Source organism: Galeopterus variegatus, unplaced genomic scaffold (assembly GCF_000696425.1).
Source record: "Galeopterus variegatus unplaced genomic scaffold, G_variegatus-3.0.2 Scaffold1879, whole genome shotgun sequence".
Classification (NCBI taxonomy): domain Eukaryota; kingdom Metazoa; phylum Chordata; class Mammalia; order Dermoptera; family Cynocephalidae; genus Galeopterus; species Galeopterus variegatus.
In genome coordinates, this window is record NW_007727990.1 from 274,886 (window position 1) to 294,570 (window position 19,685).

At 43.9% G+C, this 19,685-nt stretch overlaps 1 protein-coding gene across 1 annotated transcript; it reads left to right on the top strand.

The window, feature by feature from the left end:
* Positions 1 to 3,846: 3,846 nt before the first annotated feature.
* ETS2 (v-ets avian erythroblastosis virus E26 oncogene homolog 2) lies at positions 3,847 to 19,022 on the top strand. The gene is made up of 9 exons (XM_008579416.1): positions 3,847 to 3,907; positions 6,256 to 6,367; positions 7,589 to 7,708; positions 8,081 to 8,281; positions 9,892 to 9,975; positions 12,367 to 12,591; positions 13,537 to 13,800; positions 15,557 to 15,675; positions 16,723 to 19,022. Exons 1-9 carry the CDS (start codon positions 3,860 to 3,862, stop codon positions 16,936 to 16,938), a joined length of 1,389 nt encoding a protein of 462 aa, XP_008577638.1. The 5' UTR covers positions 3,847 to 3,859; the 3' UTR covers positions 16,939 to 19,022.
* Positions 19,023 to 19,685: the final 663 nt, after the last annotated feature.

A 19,685-nucleotide genomic window follows, 5' to 3' on the forward strand; every position in this document is an offset into this window, starting at 1 on the left:
CGCTCCGAGGACCCGAGGGTCGCGCGTCCGAGTGCCGCTCCGGCTCGCCTTCCGGCTCCCGAGTGGCCTTCGGGGTGGCGCTGAGCCGCTGCCCCGGGGTCACCGAGTGGCCGGCGCGGGCGGGGCGCGCTGGCTGGTTCCACTTGCTTTTGTTTTCAAAAGGAAACGTGGGCCTGGCGGGGCGTCCTGCCCGGTGGGCTCCCCAGCGGTCCGGATTTCGCGAAGGGAGTTGGGGGCGCAGGAGACAGTGTCCGAAGTGACCCGGACGCCCGACGCCTAACACACCTGGGAGGCTGCGGCTCCCCGAAACGTGCCGAGCGCTGGGCCCCCCGGTCACCTGCTCGGCCACGTCCAGGGCCCGGGCCGGGGGCCTCTCGGTCCTGTGGGGCGAGCCTGGGGAACCTGTCGGAAGTGGGGATCTGGATGCGCCGGACTGCCTTTATTTTCTCGTTCCTAAATCCTCCGAATGAAGTGGCAAACGTGAGCGTTTGCGTGTTTGTGTTTGGGTTGTGTGTTTTTATGTACATAATTTTTTTTAAGCGCATGAGATTTTTTTGTTAGCCGATACTCAATTTCAGGGTAGCCTAAAATAGTAGTTGATGTGCTACGTATTTAGAAAGCGAAGCGAGCAGTTCCCTGCGGAGGTAGGAGTAATTTATTTTAATTCAACAGTAAGAGATTGTTTGTTCCACACAATGGAAGCTCCCGTGAGCTATCTGCCTGCCCACACCACCACCAATCAGGGAGATAAATCTCCACGTTAAGCTTTATTAAAATTCTGAGCAATATCACGGTACAGTAAATGTTAGCACGGGGCGCCCCGCAGGGAAATATTCAAATACTCATTTCTGGGATTAGTCATTCATCTCTCTAAACTGATCGCTTTCCTAGCGAAAAAGCTTCAAAAGTGTGTTACAGGTTTTCTTTTGTTCTTTCCAAATTTATCTAAATACAAACCTGTGATCTAATCTTACGTAAGTGCTTACTTGTTCGGTACGGGATACTGTTGTCGGGCAAATTCTCCTTGTTTTCTAATTTAACCAGCTCTTACATTTTTGCCATTTTCCCTTTTTTTTTTTTTTTTTTTTTTTTTTTTTTTATTGTTGTTGTTCAAAAGCAGTGATCAATCAGGCAACACCAAAAGGGACTAAACTTGAAACTAATTTATGTGGAGACACCTGGCCTGTCTGCCACCTTAACAAGCCATGTTGAGTAGCACAAGTGAAGTTAAATTTGATTACTTTTTTGTCTGCCTGAAACCATTTAGTAGAGCACTTTAATTCCACATGGTTTTTACAAAACTCATTAAAAGCCGGACAACAAAAGAATTCTATTCTGTAGCTAGTAATTACAGCTCTTTATGTGGGAGTGGTTAGTAGGCTGCCTTTTCTCCTGGTATTTGTACACAAAAGCTGGGCGAAGATTTTCCATTGCCTTCCACGTCCATGCTCTGTCCATCACAGTCTGGAAACCAACTGAAGGGAGGAACGGAGCTGACCCATCAGGCTCCGGAGGGGTTGTTGGCAATACCAAGATGTCTGTCATTTAGGCCTTGTGCTTAAAGGCTTATTTAATCAACAGGTAACAGGACTTCTTTGCTCCTGATGGATGACAGCGAGCTCTAAATTCAGCAGCATTCACATGGTAGATAGTAGTGAGAAGGGCCTAGCGTGATAAAATCTGTATGCTCAGCTCTCGCAGCATTTGGTGGGGAAGGGCCCACTCCCCGTCATTCCTGTTCTGCTGGCATAGTGCAGGGTCTCAGGATTGCGGCCCATGCTCCCTGGGGTTTATCTCCACTCTGCCCCTTCGTGGTGTCCTCATTGGCCCACTCAGTAGTTGTGTGATGTGCCAGCTGCATTGCTTCACTGTAAGGTGGTGTAACATCCACCTCTCAGGAATGCAAGAAGCCTCCAGGAGGTGGGAATGTATGGTCCTTTGGCTGGGGCTTAGCCTTTGGTGACTAGGCATTCTGTCGGTGGCAGCCATCAGTAGGAGCGAGTATTGATTCTCGAGTGAATGTGAGTGACATTATCTGCCAAGTGGAGATTAGGAGCAAACGTGGCCCTGTCTGAGCCAGGACGCCCCCTCCCCCATGCTCCCATAGGACTGTCATATATTGGTTGCCATCATCAGTCCCTGCTCTCTGAGGTTTGAACAGCCCTTTCTAGTGCCTCTCACGTACGCTGCTGCCTTTTTAGCCAAGTGGTGTGTGTGGCAGGGTTGACGGGAGCTCTGGTTTAGACACCTTGATCATAAAGAGAAAACAGGAAAGCACAGATGGAAATTAATTCCGTGAGAATATGCTAATTGCCCTATCTAGTAAGGTCTGTCAGTTGAACAGTACTTTAATTACTTGAAGTTCTTGATTGTAACAGGTGGGGGCATCCAGTGGAGATTATGGGGTGGGCAATCAGGGGTGCTTCCAAAGAGCTTCGTTCTAGGTCTTCGGTTCCGTGGCCGTGAAGGGTGAGGAACAGCCCTGGAGGTAAAGGTTACTCTCACAGGTGCTAACATGGGTTATTTGAAAGTGAGTTTTAGTTACTCTATTTTTTTTAGATACCCCCGCGGTATCATCTAAGAACCTTTCTTACGTATTGATATATAACTTACCTGGCCAAACAATTACATTTTAGGGCCTCAAAAAAGTTTTCAGTCTATTATACCATCATCCAATTGCAAGCCACATATGTGATTTTAAATTTTCTCATAGCCATGTTAAAAATAGTAAAACAGTTGAAATTGATTTTAATATATTTTAGTTAAACTAATATATTCAAAATATTATATAAACATGCAGTAAATATAAAAATGATTGAGATATTTTACTTTTTTCTACTAAGTCTTTGAAATCTAGTGGGTATTTTACACTGAGAGCACATGTCAATTCACACTGGCCACATGTCCAGTGCTTGGTAGCCACACGTGGCTAGTGGCTACCATATTGGTTAGCACAGGTCTACTATAAGCCCAGAGTCCGTCAAAGCAAGTGGGGCAGATTTGTACTTGGAATTACTTCCTCTTGAAGAAATGCACAGCTGAGCAACACACAAAGCAGAAGTATTTTGAGCTCTGTACTGCAGCAGGAGGATCTGGGACAACGCAAGAGGTTTTGGCCTTAAGTTATCCCTTTTCTCCCCTGCCTGGGTGTGTGCTTCCTCACAACTCGGAGAGGGGAGGGGAAGACAGGGGGGTTTCCCAGACTCCTTCCAGCATGTTTTTCTGGATCTGGATCCAATGGGAGCTGCCAGGACAGGTGACCCCTGCAGCTGACCTTAGGCTCCCAGGTGGAGCTGACTGTGCCCCATGAAGACAGGAGGTGGCCCAACACCCTGGCTGGCAACCCCCAGGCCCTCGCCTAAGTTGATGTGGAAATGTCAATGAAAAGAATGACAGTCCTCCTTGCTAACCCAGCAAGGAGGCTCTGACCTTCCAGCCAAAAAGTGACTTTATCTGTGCATCTTATCTAAGAAGAATTCAGTGGGGAAGCAGCTTACCTATTTAATTACCTAAATTGCATACCCCGTTGTTAATACTAAGAAATACTTTCTCCTTGAGACCTTTGGGAGGAAAGCCTTGTAAATAAGAGTTCCTGCATTCAGTTTTGAATTACCCGTTATCTGTAGAACTCTGCCAGGATCAAGTCTGGATGTCACCAATGATGACTTCTTCCAAATGTACCTAATTGGTTGCCTCTTTGACTCTTTTTTTTTTTTCTTTCTTAAGATGAATGATTTTGGAATCAAGAACATGGACCAGGTAGCCCCTGTGGCTAACGGTTTCAGAGGAACACTCAAGGTGAGTGAGCAAGTTTTAATTAAATTTTTCTTTAAAATTTGGCGATTTTGGAATCAAGAACATGGACCAGGTAGCCCCTGTGGCTAACAGTTTCAGAGGAACACTCAAGGTGAGTGAGCAAGTTTTAATTAAATTTTTCTTTAAAATTTGGAAAACTCAATCTCTAGGAGAAAAAATGATGGGCTGGGTTCCAGAAGACTGGTTCTAGCCCTAGCTTTTTAATTTGCTGGCTCTGTGACTCTGGACTATTGGCTTACTCTCTCTGGGCCTCAGTTTTCTAGTCTATAAAATGGGTATGTTGATCTTATTCTACTTGTCCTCCAAGATAGGGAACGATTTAATTTGTAGATAGTGAGAACTTTGTAATATATTTCTGAGGTTCATTCCAGATGAAAAATCCTATGATTCTCAATAAAACAGGCAGAGAAGATATCTCTACTGCCTTTTCTATCCCCCCAGGAGTTTCCTTGGGTGATGGGAAAGCTGTTTAAGATCCTTAATGAAAGAGCCCAGGAAAAACAGACAACTACTGCTGCTTTTATCGGAAGGGGCATTGCCCACGGGTTGTAGGCAGCCTGTTCTTACTGGCACAAAGCAGGCCTGTTTATGTAAACCAAAAAAACAGATTAAAGATGTAAGCACCATCTCTGCTGCATAAACAAATTTCATGTAGCTTCTATCATAATTCCTTTTGGGAACATTCTTTAGTAACACAAACTGGTAATTTTCCATTTGCCTCTTCCAAATGTGATAGCAAGATTTGATTGTTTCTTAGCATCATGTAGTAAACATGTTCAGAAGCAGTGATTTTAAAATTGGCCTCCTCAAAGCTGCATGTCTTGCATAATGATGATATATCTCTGACCTTACATTTTCCTTTGTAAATCTGGTTATTTGTCTGATGTAGCCCAAACAGCCAAAACTCGGCACAGGTCTTTCTAGAGTATTATGAAGGTCATCAAACTTCAGGCTAGTGAGTTTTCTTGTTTGATTTGCTCAGATGTTTTAAAAGTGTGGCAGAAACTGTACAAGAAACTATGGTATTAAGTTGAAACCACGCCCCTAAGAAAAGCCCTTCTATGAATTAAAAAAAAAAAATTGATGATGCTCATGCAATTCCTAGATTTGGAGAAGAAACAGTCATTGCTGAAATTGATGTGTTGAAATACGAAGTACGGATTTGCATTGTTCTTTGGCTTCCTGGTTTTAAAAAAAGAACTTACAGTCAGGAAAGGCATGTCTTAAAATATGCTGGATGGTTCAGCAAAATTAGCTCTGCTCTAAAGTAGTTTATAAATCCAGATGAGTATATTACACTTGCTTAATTGGTTTTCCCTCCTAGATTTCAGGATATCATCACTGTCTTGGATTTTGGAGGGCAGGCCTCCCAACTTCTGTCTGTCCTCTTCTGCAATTTACCATTCATTGTTCTGCATTTCTAGAAAGAAAGCACACAAATTTTATTTGTAAATATGTTACACATTTTTTTATTGATGACTCAACAGATAGGTCATTGTATGGGATTTCCAGTTTATGTTGGAAACATATAATCTTTCTTCATGCTCTCCTCAACCAGTTAGGCAATGATGAATCAAGATATCTGTTTCTTATAAATGTGTCTTACACAAAGCCTGTTTCTTTCATAAATGTTATGTGAGATTGTCAGAAATCGACACAGTATAAGGTTTTATCTTTCTATGTGTATCTCTCCTCTTCTTTCCCCTACACTACAGCTTATTTAACTTTAAGCCTATTTCCTTTGGAAATCTTTCCCCAGTAGATGATTTGGGGGAAGAGGGGAGTTTCTTTTTAGCACACTTTACTTTTATGAAATGAAAACTTAAGGAATTTTCTTGTGTATTACTCTTTTGTGAATCATTGGAATTGATGAGAAAAAACATCTCTAGTTTAAATTGTTTCCTTGTAAACATTTCAAAATAAATGCTTCCAAAGATAAAGTAGTTTATTTCATTGTTTGATTTTCAGTTTGCATCCAGTCATTTGCCTTTCCTTTTAAATTCATTGTGCTAAAACTGCCTTTTCAAGAGTCATTGTTCATGTACACACAACCTAATCAAATTTTTCTCTGATGTAACAGGAGGGCCAGGTATTGGGAAAAGGGATCTCTGAGGTTTCTCCTGGCACTGTTCTAAGATTCTGTTATTTTTAGATTTCTTTAATTTATTAATTTAAGTTGATGAGGCCAGTAAAATAAATTCCCAGCCATTCTGACTCTGTGAGGGTAATTAAATAATCCAGAGTAAAACAGAATCGGCTCAGTCACTTTGACATCTTAGAAGTCTGTTTTGAGTGCTGATTGGTTGATTCCATGCGTTGCTTTATAGTTGCTAGTTTAATCAGGGTGTATTGGTGAGATTCCCATAGCCCGCTTTTAAAGTAGGTAATGGAGTAAGTTTTACTATCATATTTCCATTTTCTCTTCATCCATTCCTGCAGCGCCAGCCAGCCTTCGACACTTTCGACGGGTCCCTGTTTGCAGTCTTCCCCTCACTGAATGAAGAGCAAACGCTCCAAGAAGTGCCCACAGGCTTGGACTCAATTTCTCATGGTAACTTGTTCCTCAGACTTGACAAATTGTGCACCATTTCCCTAAGTAGCTCAGTTAATTAAGAGATGGCAGTCCGTGAATGTTGGGATCTTAAATGTTTGGTATGAAAAGTCACATAGAAGTTCTGGACCTGGGAGGGGGCATTGTTCCTTTTGTGTGAACCTGATTCACGTGCCAGACGCACCCCAGGGAGCTGCTGTTTGTTAGTAAACTGCAGAGGAATCCCTGAGATTCCCATTATGGAAATTTTCAGCTAGCAGTGGTCCTCATCTCCCTGGTCTACTCTGCAAAACAGACATAAAACAGTGGATGTTAAGATGCACCCCAACTTTTAATTCTGGGTTTTCCTCCTTAGTTAAGTCATCCTCCCCCACCCCGAGTTTTGGGGCAACAAATTATTCTTGGAAATCTTTACCCATCTGTATTTATTTCTGTAGTTCTTAATGTCATTGTTTATTCTTTTTAAAGGAATGGCATGTCAGATAATGTCTCTGCAATTACTGTGATAGAGTTATTAGTTGGAAACATTCCAGAGATTACTCTGTCATATGAAGTAGGTGGTAGAAAATACAGCCCAGAAAATTAATGAAAACACATACACTTGCGTAAGCATAGCATGGTGTGACAGTCATTTATCATTCTTGAAATTGCTCAATGTATCCAGAGAAGACAGTTTTTCAGCAAAAAAGAAAGGCGTGCCTACTTTACAGGGCTGAGAGCTTTACGCTCAGATTGTACTCATGTCTCTGCACCTGCTGCTTAGTTTACTGGAAGTAACTTCCAAATTATGCATTTACAATCCCTTAAGCCTTTTTTTTTTTAGATTTTACTTTATGAATATACAATGTAGTTGATTTTTGAGTCCCTTTACCAGTTCCTTAAGCCTTTTGACCAAAAACTGTGCAATTCCTTTCATTGTCTAAAATTTTAAAATAGACTTAGATAGAAATCTTACCTATTCATAACTGCTTTATGAAGCTTTGCAAAATAGAATAAAACCTGAGTTTCGTTTTAGATTTTTTACAGAAGTGTAGTTCTGAATATCTTTTTAATTTCAGTCAAAAAAAAAACGACTTTTTTTGTTAATATTTACACTTTTTTTAAGGAATCATGTTAAGGTTTGGGATCAAAAATTTTTCTGAAAACTAAGATTTTTCTCCTACCTCTTCATTGGATATTGTCAACTTGAAGTCCTGATGTCCTGGTGGTGTTTCTTTCTAGACTCGACCAGCTGTGAATTGCCTTTGTTAACTCCATGCAGCAAAGCTGTGATGAGTCAGGCTTTAAAAGCTACCTTCAGTGGCTTCAAAAAGGAGCAGCGCCGCCTCGGCATCCCAAAGAGTAAGTGCTGCTTTTCTGAGTCTGCCTGGTGCCGGAAGAACGAATTTGATAGCTGCGATCTTGACTTATTTTTTACACTTTTGTTCAGGATGTCTTGCAAAGAGTAGCATACATGTAGTTAACCTGAGCCCTTTTTATCTCAACCCAGTTAACTGAACACTTAATTTAGCAGTCATTAAATCTGTATTAGAAGGAATTGTCATGAGAGATCATCTTAGAATTCCCCTGGGTCGTGTCAGAATGGTGTCTTGCTCATTTCATTGGTTTTGGTGTATGTCTGGACTATGTGAATAAATTGGGGGTGACGGGTCTCACAGTTGCTCCATTTTTTTTTTTACCTCAAGCATTCTGCTTTTTCTTCCTCCCTGGTAGACCCCTGGCTGTGGAACGAGCAGCAGGTGTGCCAGTGGCTTCTCTGGGCCACCAACGAGTTCAGTCTGGTAAACGTCAATCTCCAGAGGTTTGGCATGAACGGCCAAGTTTTGTGTAACCTTGGCAAGGAGCGCTTTCTGGAGCTGGCACCTGACTTTGTTGGCGACATTCTCTGGGAACATCTGGAGCAGATGATCAAAGGTACCAGCTGAATGACTTGGCTCCCTGTTGTTGAGGGAAGCTGTGGCAAGGGAGTGACGGGGGAGGGGAGGAGTCAGGTGGGTGGTCTTCACCCTTAGGGCTGGCATTTCAAATGATGTAGACTAAATTGCCTCAAAATGCCACTCAAGTGAGTCACGTATGCAGTGGTGATTACAGATTTTCAGTCCACTTAAGTAAGAGTGTGTGTGTGCGCGCAGTACGTGCATGTGTGTGTAGCATCAAGTATAGCCATAAGGCAGTAGCCTGAGTCATTGGATTGTCGCTATTGCCAGACTGCATTCGTCATGGGAGTCCGTGTTGACTCAGATGTGTAGGCCAGCAAAAATTCCCGTGTTCTGTGAGCTAACCTTACAGAGCCAAAAGAAATGTCAGCCTCAATGAAAGGGAGCCTTTACTCAGATACACTCTGTGAACTTTACAGTAAGTTTTCCAAATACAATCCAGCACAGAGAATTTGAGGTGGGGGGGAGGTGTTTATGTTTTTAAACAAGTAATTAATATGTATTTATACACTGACATATTGTAAAGAAAATGACCACTTATCAACAGAAATCTCACCAAGTATAGAGAAAGTCTTGATTCAGAATCTAAAAGAGCAGTGGGACCAATGTTTAAAATACATTGAATTAGAAAAAAAAAATTACAATAGGGAAAATTTAATTTAAAAAATGTAAGAAAATTAGCACATTTGTAAACTTTGAGGAAGTACTTCCCATTTAACTGATTTTAAACACAAATTTGTACATCTGCTATAGAGTCAGAATCTCAAAAAGACCTAGGATTCAACCGCCCACTCTATTATTTAGTTACGGCTTCAGAGGGCCAGGAAAACTTATTTTTAAAGACCCTAAAATTTTCTCTGATCTTGGACAGATCTTCTCTGACCAGTTTCTGGCAAATCTGTTTATTAGCAAATTGGGTCTGTTTTGCCATTATTTGGGCATGTGAGTTTGGGTGTGTTTGGATTTATAGATATATGAGGGTACTTCCAAAAGTTCATGGAAAGATTATCTTTCGATTCTGTTTTTCCATAAACTTTTGGAAGTACACTCGCATATGTGACTGAGCGTGTTTGTAATAAGTACACATACACAGAGAAGGCAAACCTTGTCCCTTTCAAAGTTCTCAAGCATGTGGTTACAATCTCCCACAGCACTGTAGACTTTATCATGCCCTGGAGAAGATTCCTGGGTTGGAAGCAGTGGACTGTAAGTCCATTTTATTAATCTGCTCTATTCCCAGCCCCTGGTACAGATGGTATTTCATAAGTATTTCCCTATTTCTTGAATATAGGAACGAGTTAAGTACACAATCCAGATCTTTCAAATTTTGCAATAGAAAATTTAACTTTGCCAATGACGTCATTCATTTTGGAAAACTTATTCTAGTTATTAGAAAAATGTGTTTCTGTCTCTTGTCTTTTGAAAAGACACAATGACACGGAGCACCATCAGATTGAATGTGAAACACTAAGCAAGTTTAGTCACTCTGCAGTAACCATCTAACAGTAATTCAGAAAGTAACTTTTTTCCTGTGTAGTTTTTACTAACTAGATCTGCTATCTTATGTCTCATGTGTCTGTTTTTCAGAAAACCAAGAGAAGACAGACGATCAGTATGAAGAAAATTCACACCTCAACTCAGTTCCTCATTGGATCAACAGCAATACATTAGGTCAGTCCAACTGATTTTGCCCTTAAGCACTCATGCTTAAGTCTTCCCGCCAGACTTGGACTCTGACGAAATCTCTAAAGGGCCATTCTAGACCCATGCTGTCCCACCAGGTGGCCACACATGGGTGTTCGGCTCTTGTTGAAATGTACCTGGTCACGATATAACCTACCATCCCCCTCCACCGTTCTCTCATGATAGAAGATACTTCTAGTCTTTTTTTTTGGTCATATATAGACTTGGCATACAGAATTAGTGACTAAAGACAGGCACACATTTATATATATATATATATATATATTTGTGTGTGTGTGTGTGTGACCGGCCGCACCACGCTCAGCCAGTGAGCGCACCGGCCGTCCCTATGTGGGACCCAAACCCGCAGCGGGAGCGCTACTGGGCTCCCAGCGCAGCACTCTCCCGAGTGCGCCACGGGCTCGGCCCTACACATTTATATTTTTAACAGAAAAAAAGAAACCAGAGAGAAGCAAAAAGTTTCAGATAAATGTCTTAATTATATTATCATACAAAGCAGAACAAAGTTTTATACACACACAGACAACTGTTTACAAATATGTAATCATATGTACAAAGACTAGAAGGGAGTATACAGAAAAACATGTGTTAGTATATCAGGGTTATGTTTCTTTTTCATTATTTTGTGTATTCAACATAACATTACAACTATTTTATAGTTACTAGAGAATCTTATATAAATGAATTTGTTCAAGAGCTCCTCTGTCGATATCCTCTGTGGGTATACATCATAGTTCAGTGGTATCTCTTCAACCCAGGGAAATAACTGTATATTAGTCTAGGAAAAAAAAAAGATTATAAACAAACATGAAAATTGCAGAATGATTCCATTCTCTGGAATTCTAAGAAATCAGCACTAAGTAATTGAACACAACATATTTTATTGTTTTTTTCTTTAATTTTTATTATTGAAACATAATTGATTGTACATAACTATAGGGTACTGTGTTGAATATCAATACCTGTGTGCAATATGTGATGCTCAAATCAGGATAATTAGTATATTCAACATTACACAATGTAATCATTTTTTGTGGCCCTTTACCAATTTTTCATTAAATCCCTCTCCTCCTCCCCCTTTCCCTCTGGTAACCTCAGTTCTGTTCTCTCCTTTTGAAACGTTCAATGTATTACTGAACAATGTATTATTGTGATTTGAACATAACAGATTATTTTTTAATTAAACTTTCAATTTTGAGATAAAAAAAAAAGAAATGTACCTGGTCCACACTGAGATGCGTAGCAAGGATATAATGCACACCAGATGATGTGGAAGTCTTAGTATGAAACAAAGAACGTAAAATATCTCCTTGACAATTTTTAACATATTGATTATATATTGAAATGATCATTGATATATTGGGTCAAGTAAAATATTAAAATTAACTTCAGCTGTCCCTTTTTGCTTTTCTCATGTGGCCACTAGCAGGTATAAAACTGCGTGAGTGGCTTGCATTAGCTTTCCATTGGTCAGCGCTGGTCTAGGCACGTGCTAGAGAGTGAGGAGCAGAGGGAGGTGACCAGGAATTCAGCTGGTTTAACAGATAAGAGGTGGCAGGCACCCAGAGCGTGTGGGAAGCAGTAGTAAACTTGCTCTGACCTCAGGGGTTTAAAGTGCTGTCGGGGAATCTGGGTCCTTCCTTCTGGTCAGGGGTACTGGTGAGGGTAGGTTACCGGGTGGTCAGTCGGAGCCAGCATGGGGAGGGGTCATCAGAACAATAGCTTTGGTGGTGATGGCCCCAGCTCAACCATTCAGACCAGGTGAAGACCCCCCGCCCTGCCCCGGGGTTCACTGCTCCGCAGGTCTTTCTAAGCATAGCGCAGTGGGAGACCCTCTGCTTGCCAGAGCTTGAGTCAAAGTGACAAAGAGATAGCTTCCTTTCGTCTCCAGAAACAAGTTATTCCCCGATGAAGGGAGGTGGGAGCAGTGTGGTGGCAGAGAAGGCGGATGCGGACTTGTATCTGAACACATGGTTTTCCGGCCTGGTTCTGCTCCTCACGAGTCACATACTGTGTGACAAATCCCTTAGTCTCTCTGAGCCTTACCTTCCACGGAAGCTGGAAGAGCCCGTGAGCCCTGTCATTCTGAGGGTCATGTGAAGGCACAAGAGCCACAGAAATACAGCACTGAGTCCTGGGGCCAGCGGCAGCAGTCAGTTTGGAAAAGGGGTTAATGGTTGGGAAGATGAATGGATTGAGAAAAAGAGGACTTCGTGCCAAATGGTCCACCAGAGCCACATCGGCACCGAGGTTCTGCAGAGGCTGGAGCGTGCAGAGCAGGCACCTGTGATGTCCTTTGCAGGTTGGTTATCATGTTAGCACTGACTTCAGAGCTCTGCTGTTGGTGGTTCTGTTCAGGTTTCGGAGTGGAGCAGGCGCCCTATGGAACGCAGGCTCAGAGCTACGCCAAAGGCACTCTCCTGGACAGCATGTGTCCGCCGTCCTCAGCACCCAGCAGGCTGGGCTCCGAGCAGGAGTTTCAGATGTTCCCCAAGTCTCGGCTTGATACTGTCAGCGTCAACTACTGCTCCGTCAACCAGGACTTCCCAGGCAGCAACTTGAATTTGCTCACCAACAATTCTGGTAAGATCAGAAGAGTCTTTCAGCGTGGCCGTCGGTTTGATGCTGAGAGCCACAGTCAGACAGTGATAGGAACTTCATAACAAATTTGCCCTGTGTCCAGCCATTAGAGAAGGAGGTCACAGGACAGGCCATGTTCTGAGTGACTTTGTAATAGGCGCACTCCTAATGTGATTCAGGTGCTGGTACAGGGACTGTGGGTGTTAAATAAATAAGGCACAATCCCTGCTTTTGCGGCCAGATTCCTCCACCCAGTGGGATATTTTGTGGAGATGCTGTAGGAATGTGACAGATTGCTTTTTATGGAGGTGTAGCATTTATATAATGAACAAATCTCAGCTTGTACAACTGTTTGAATCTGTGCATGCGTATACACACTTGTGTAACAGCCACCCAGATGGAGATAGAGGAGTTTCCAGCACCCCGGAAGGCTCCTTTGTACCCCTTCCCAGTCAATAGCATCCCCACTCCAAGAAGAAACCATCATGCTAACTTTTACCATCAGGGTTAGTTGGTGCCGTTGTTGAACTTCGTATAGTTGGAATCATACAGTGTGTTTTCTTTTGGATCTGTCTTTTGCTCATCATTATGTCTGAGGTTCACTCATGTTGTTGGATGTAGCAGCTATTTGTGCTTTTTCATTGCTGTATCATATTCTATTGCAGGCAGCTACATGTTGTCCATGCCACTGTTGACAGAAGGGGTGATTTGTATACTGTGCCCATCCTTAGGTTGAGGCACCTGAGCATAAGAGCATTTTGAAATATCTGAATGATTCTACACCAGCAGGGTGCATGGTTGCATTTGGGGTGGTTGGTGATGCTGCCACTGTGGCCGATCCTGCCACTGTGGCCAATCCCACAACTGGCCAGCGGTTCTTACTCAGTAGTCCTGGATCATTTCCATGTCCTAGAGGGGTCAAAGTAGGTGCTCGGTTCTCTTTGCCAGGGAAGCCCAAAGACCATGCCTCCTCCGAGAATGGCACGGATAGCTTCGAAAGCACCGACCCGCTGCTGCAGTCCTGGAGCAGCCAGTCATCCCTGCTGGATGTGCAGCGGGTACCTTCCTTCGAGAGCCTGGAGGACGACTGCAGCCAGTCTCTCTGCCTCAGTAAGCCGACCATGTCTTTCAAGGACTACATCCAAGACAGGAGTGACCCCGTGGAGCAAGGCAAACCAGTTATACCTGCGGCTGTCCTGGCTGGCTTCACGGGTGAGTGCACCCGTGGGAGCCTGGTCACTGCTCTCCTTGGGCCCGTCCCCTGTTTCCTGCCTAGCCCCAGTGCCATTTGATCCAGGGTGCTTCTAGGTTAAGCATGTCACATTTACAATCCACATTTTATGCATGGCTAGCGATATCTCTGAATTCCAAACAGGCCAACCTTGGAGGAATTTTCATGTACATAGAGCTCAGTGGAGTGGATGGAAATTGTCAGGCCACTCCCTTTACCTAGATGTTCTAAAGAGGAGGAGGAGCAGGGACTTTGGGCTGTGGAGGCTTCAGCCCTGACTCACCCGCTGCAGGAATCTCAAATAATGTAAACTGGCCTAGGGAGGGGCCACAGGGCCAGCTCCAGTAATACAGGGACTCTTTACCTTTTCTTGCTTGTAAGATCCACCTGCTTTTGAGGTTTGGGTGGGAGCTATTCTAGGCAGGGGACAAATACTAAAGCTGTTTTAGAACCCGATATCTCCATGTGTTAGCAAAAATACCAAGACTTTTTGTTTTCATTGCTTTGTGTGTCCTTAAATGTGACTCCCCCTCGCCCCCATATTTTGACCATAGGGAGCCACTGTGGATTAAAAAAATACCTACTTAAAAAAATTTGATAGGTTAAAATAGGATACATAGGCATCCATTTTTTTCTGTCATCTAAAACAAACAGCCACGTAAATGTATTAAAATACACACAAAAAGCATGTGAAAACTAGCATAGTTTTCCCACGTGGGACTTCAGGGCCTGATAAGAAAATCAACAGCTGTCGTGTCAGTGTTTTCACCCTGATGGTTATATTAGAGACCATTTGTTGCCTGCCAGTCCTGTGTGGTTAACTAGGCATGTGGCCTGTAGCCCTCAGGACAGCCTGGCAGGGCTGGTGATGTGAACCCATTTTACAGATGGGGAAGTTGGCTCAGAGGTAGACAGTTCTCCATGGTCACGCACCTCTATCTGGTTCCAGAATGCCTGTCCCTTGTGCTTTATTGTAATGCCTTTATTGGTGACAGCCCATAGCTGTTTGGTGGAAAAAGTTGGGGCTTAGGGTCAGAACATCTAGGCTTTTCTCCTATTCCACTGATGAGTGCGTGATCCGGGAACTCATCTGGATTCCTCATCTTTAAAACAGGGCTACTGTGACACTTGCACGAGGTGGGAGTTCTAAATATTAATTGAGAAGAGGTACACAAAAGCACTTTTGTGAAGCCTCCTTTACCAGGCAGGGGCGGTGACGCCATAGTATTACCCCAGATGGCTACTGAGTCAGCTGAGTCTCCATTAAGCAATTTCCCCATGGTCCTCTGACAGGGAAGTGGCAGGAGGGGACCCCACGAGTAGTGTGCTTATCTGTGGAGAAATGCTCCTTCAGCTGCCCCAGTGGGTGTTCCTAGAAATGAACTTGAACATTTTTACGTAAGGAATGATTAAACAGGATGAGGAGTTTCAATACCAAGTGTTGGTGGCCCTGAACTTTCTTCCAGAAAGAACAAACATGGCAACCAAGGGGAAGAGCATTTTGGCCAAGTGACCCTCTTTTCGGGGAGTGGGGGGTGGGGGGAAAGCATTACCCTTGAGTGTCCAGCCCGTCCCATTGAAGCAGTTAGTAAATGTCTCCAACACCTGGAGCTTCTCGCTGGAACCTGGTTCAGAGTTGGGTCTGTGCGCTCACATCAGCTTGTATGGTTAGGACGGCCAGGGCCTTTTGTGCTTTCAGTCTGTGGAAAAGTGTGACCCATCTCTCTGTCCCCGCAGGCAGTGGGCCTATTCAGCTGTGGCAGTTTCTTCTGGAGCTGCTCTCAGACAAGTCTTGCCAGTCATTCATCAGCTGGACCGGGGATGGATGGGAGTTCAAGCTTGCTGACCCCGACGAGGTATGGCCAGAGCCCTGGGGAATCGATGGGCTCCAACACCTGATTCACCCCGTTGGGTTCACAAATTCACTTTTCTGGGCACAAGATGAGGTTCCCCAGTGCCAATAAGGTTTCTGTATGAGGCATTCTGGACTGTTGGGAAGACTGAAAAGGAGTCATTGCTTTGTTGATAAAGGTGTACGGTGTTCCCTGGGTCCCCTGTGTATATGGACAATGAATGGACAGATTCACCATCTTGCTCTGTCGTCTCAGCAAAAGACCCAAGCTGCAAACTGAGGTTCCCTGTTGACCATCTGAAAGTGCCTTAGGAAACTTGCCTTTGCCCACTAGGGGGAACGGACTCTCTGGCTTGTCTCCCTGCTCCTCGGCAGAACCAGCATCAGCCCTGGTGGGTTGGAACCAGGTGCCCTTTCTGGAGGAGAAGGCTGAGGGCAGGTGTGATATCAACTGCTCCAGAACAACATAGAGAAAAGCCCTTGGTCGCTGGCACCATGGAGTGAAATCTGTCACCTCCCCGATTCTCTTGGGTAACAAGCACTAGGGATGAGTCTATCACCCTTTCTGGAGGAGAAGGCTGAGGGCAGGTGTGATATCAACTGCTCCAGAACAACATAGAGAAAAGCCCTTGGTCACTGGCACCATAGAGTGAAATCTGTCACCTCCCCGATTCTCTTGGGTAACAAGCACTAGGGATGAGTCTATCACGTGGCTCAGAATCCCACTGAGCAGCTGTTAGCTTTAGTAGTTGGATTGAGAACCCAAGAGGGTGGGTGACACCAGACTTTCCCTTGTCTCAGGACCCTCCTGGTTCTTAACCTTGGCTCCCAGGGGGAGGTTTTGCTGACAGAGAGCTGGGAGTAGGGGAGCAGAGACTTTGCTTGAGGGACACAATGCCCTGGGGTGTGTATTGAAAGACAGATTGACCCTCCTGTGGGCCTCTTCCAGGTGCCAACTTCTCATGTGTCACAGTCATGATGGGGGTAAGTCATTCACTTTTTCTTAGCTGACAAGTGGGATTTAACGCTTTCCCATCCGTGTCCACTCAAGGTGGCCCGCCGCTGGGGAAAGAGGAAGAACAAGCCCAAGATGAACTATGAGAAGCTGAGTCGCGGCTTACGCTACTATTACGACAAGAATATCATCCACAAGACGTCGGGGAAGCGCTACGTGTACCGCTTCGTGTGCGACCTGCAGAACTTGCTGGGGTTCACGCCGGAAGAGCTGCATGCCATCCTGGGCGTCCAGCCCGACACCGAGGACTGAGGTCTCGGGGACTGCCCTGTGCCGCCCGGGCCCGGGGGACTGGAGTGGGAAGCCCGTCCTGACCAACTGCTCCAAGGACCCAGGAAAGGCAGGATTAGTTACGTCCGGGAAAGTTGCCAAGAAGCAGTGGCCTTATTTCATCCCACACCGCGCCTCTTTGACAAGGCTGCCTCCCTTGCGGCAGAAGGTGGCGCGGCTTCTCGACTAAATCCGCTGACGGGCAGATGCTGCTTAGAACGCTACTCAGTGAAAACAGACGTGGAAGGGCGCCGTGAAGCCACCCTAGCTCTGAGCGGGCCATGTGACAGGGTGGTTCAGGCTGTTCGAGGCTCTCAAAGGAGCGAGCATGTCGTGGACACACACAAACATTTCGTATTTTTCTTCTGCCTTTTACAACCAGAAACAGCAGATGCAGAAGCCGTCTCATTGTTTGAGAGGGGTAGGAGGGTGGGAAGGAAACAATCGTGCCATTTCAGAAGTTAGTTTGTATATATTATTATAATCCTATCATTGTTATCAAAGTCTTCTAACAGTCCTATTTAACAGAAATTGTATATTGTAATTTAAAATAATTATATAACTGTATATGAAACAAGAATGCAGACATGCAATGTTTTATTCCACTTTTCAATAGCACATAACGATATTTTACAAAGATTTAATCTGCCAAGGGCCAACTGAGAGTTGTAAGGTGTGTGTTATTTACATTTAACGTGCCTACGGGAATAAGGTCTAAGAGGGTAATCCCTGGTTTTTGTGTTTCTGTGGGGTTTTTTGCCTTGGTTATCATCTGGCAAGGTCTTTGTACATTTAAGAATTTTTACAAGAAACTGAATGTGATTATCTGGAGGTTTAGCTGGCCTCTCTGCTTTCTCCTCCATTAATTGTAAAGTAAAAGCTATAAAGCAGTATTTTTTTTGACAAACGGTATATGTTTTCCACTTCTATGCATGCCTTTAAACCAGTTTATATGCAAGACCTATTTTATTTTTTAGTTTAACTGTGTTTCCACAACAACTCACCTCTCCCTGACCAACCATTTCCTTCCTGTGCCCCAAGTTACTCTGTATGATTAAAATAAGAATACTATTTTTAGAAATATGTGACTCCTTTTCAGAGATCAGGAGGGACTTATGTAGCAGCTATTTTTACTGCAAAAGTAATTCACTGGAAAAAAATGTAATTTGTAAGAAAGCTTTATTTTTATCTCAGCTCCATGTAAAGTTAAACATATTGTAACAGAGCTGAAAGGTGGGGGTGGGGGGTCTTTATTAAACCTCTGGGGCATGAATGAAGCGTGGTCTGCCCCATCTTTGTTCACCTGTTGTGTCTTGGCTATCTGGATAGCATGCTGCTCCATCCTGCTCCATGTCCGCAGCAAGACAGCTTTCTTATTTTCTTGGACACAGAATGCCCAGAGGCACAGAGAGGGCGAACAAGGTGGGGAAGAGAATGCATCAGAGTAGTTCATTTGAGTAAAATGTTTTGATCGAGGTGGTGACTTTAGCAGTGGTTTCAAAGGTGCATGTGAGTCACCTGTGTATTCCTGACCTTCATGCGTGATCCAGTCAAGCTGGGTTCACAGTTGGTTGGTCTCTACTATTCCCTGGCATGTGGCCATGGACCAGCGGCTGACATCCCTAAAGGATCATCATGTGCTGAGGTTGCAGTTGGGTTGCAAGGCATGCTGGGAAGAACCAAGCCAGAACTGGACAACTCAGCCTAAATACCACAAAAGACAGTTTCCAGTATGTTTAAGCACAGGATGTTTTCCTCAAGTGGGATCTATTTATCACTCAGACATCTGTTTACAATATAAACAGACATGTGACTGGGAACATCTTGCTGCTGAAAGGAATTGTAGCTGTCGGCTCATTTTATATGAGGCTGAACCGCATGAAGCTGCCAATGTTAGACTAGGTTTTTATCTACAAAGATGGTACGTTTCATGTGGTTCGACCTAATAATGGTGGAAACTAAAGTCCTTATAAACCTTTGGCATGGTGATGAACAGATCTTGAGTACACAAATTTTGTAATCTGGCCTTTTCTTTCTCAAATAATAAAGTATTTTGTTTATATAAATTCCTCCTTATGATGCTCTGTGTTCTTCCTCCCACCCCCAGCACGTGGCAGATCCACAGTCTACCCGCAACTTTCTGAGAGGAAAATCTCTATTCAGCTGATTTCATACACAAGTGACCTAGAAACCATGAACAAGCTGGAATCAACTCTGAGCCCTCCCAAAGCGAATTTCCAATAAGTGCTCCTTAAAGTGAAAAAAATTTTAAGAAAAGAATAGACTAGAGAGATTCAGGTGTCTTGTGTTTGCCAGGGGTTGGGTAGAGGCAACTGAGCAGAGACTTTAAGATGTTCATATTAAGTATATTAGGATTTGATGTTTAAGCACTTTTGTAATTGAGGCTGCAACTCCATGCCTCCTCACTGGAGGAGGATGAGAGACAACGTGATGGTCCTAGGACATCTGTTCTCAAAAGCATTCTCAGGACTCTTCTTCACTTTTCAAAATTAGTGAGGATGCCACAAACCTTACATGGGTTATGTCCAGTGATGTGCTGGAGCTGGCGCACTGTGGGCTGATGGCACATGGCTCTTCCCAGTTCTGCATCAGTAACATTGGGAGCTTGGAATCGATCATGGTGAGAGTGTTCACTCCATGGGAATCAGCAAACTTACAAATCAGCACACCTCCCCCCACCCCCTGCCAGGGAGCCGGTGGTTAGACAT

Bases quoted from the DNA above. Each gene is read 5' to 3' on its own strand.
- ETS2 (XM_008579416.1), top strand. From the start codon at position 3,860: ATGGACCAGGTAGCCCCTGTGGCTAACAGTTTCAGAGGAACACTCAAG. The intron at 6,368-7,588 runs GTAACTTGTTCC...GTTTCTTTCTAG, and splicing joins CTTGGACTCAATTTCTCATG to ACTCGACCAGCTGTGAATTG. The intron at 9,976-12,366 runs GTCAGTCCAACT...GGTTCTGTTCAG, and splicing joins GATCAACAGCAATACATTAG to GTTTCGGAGTGGAGCAGGCG.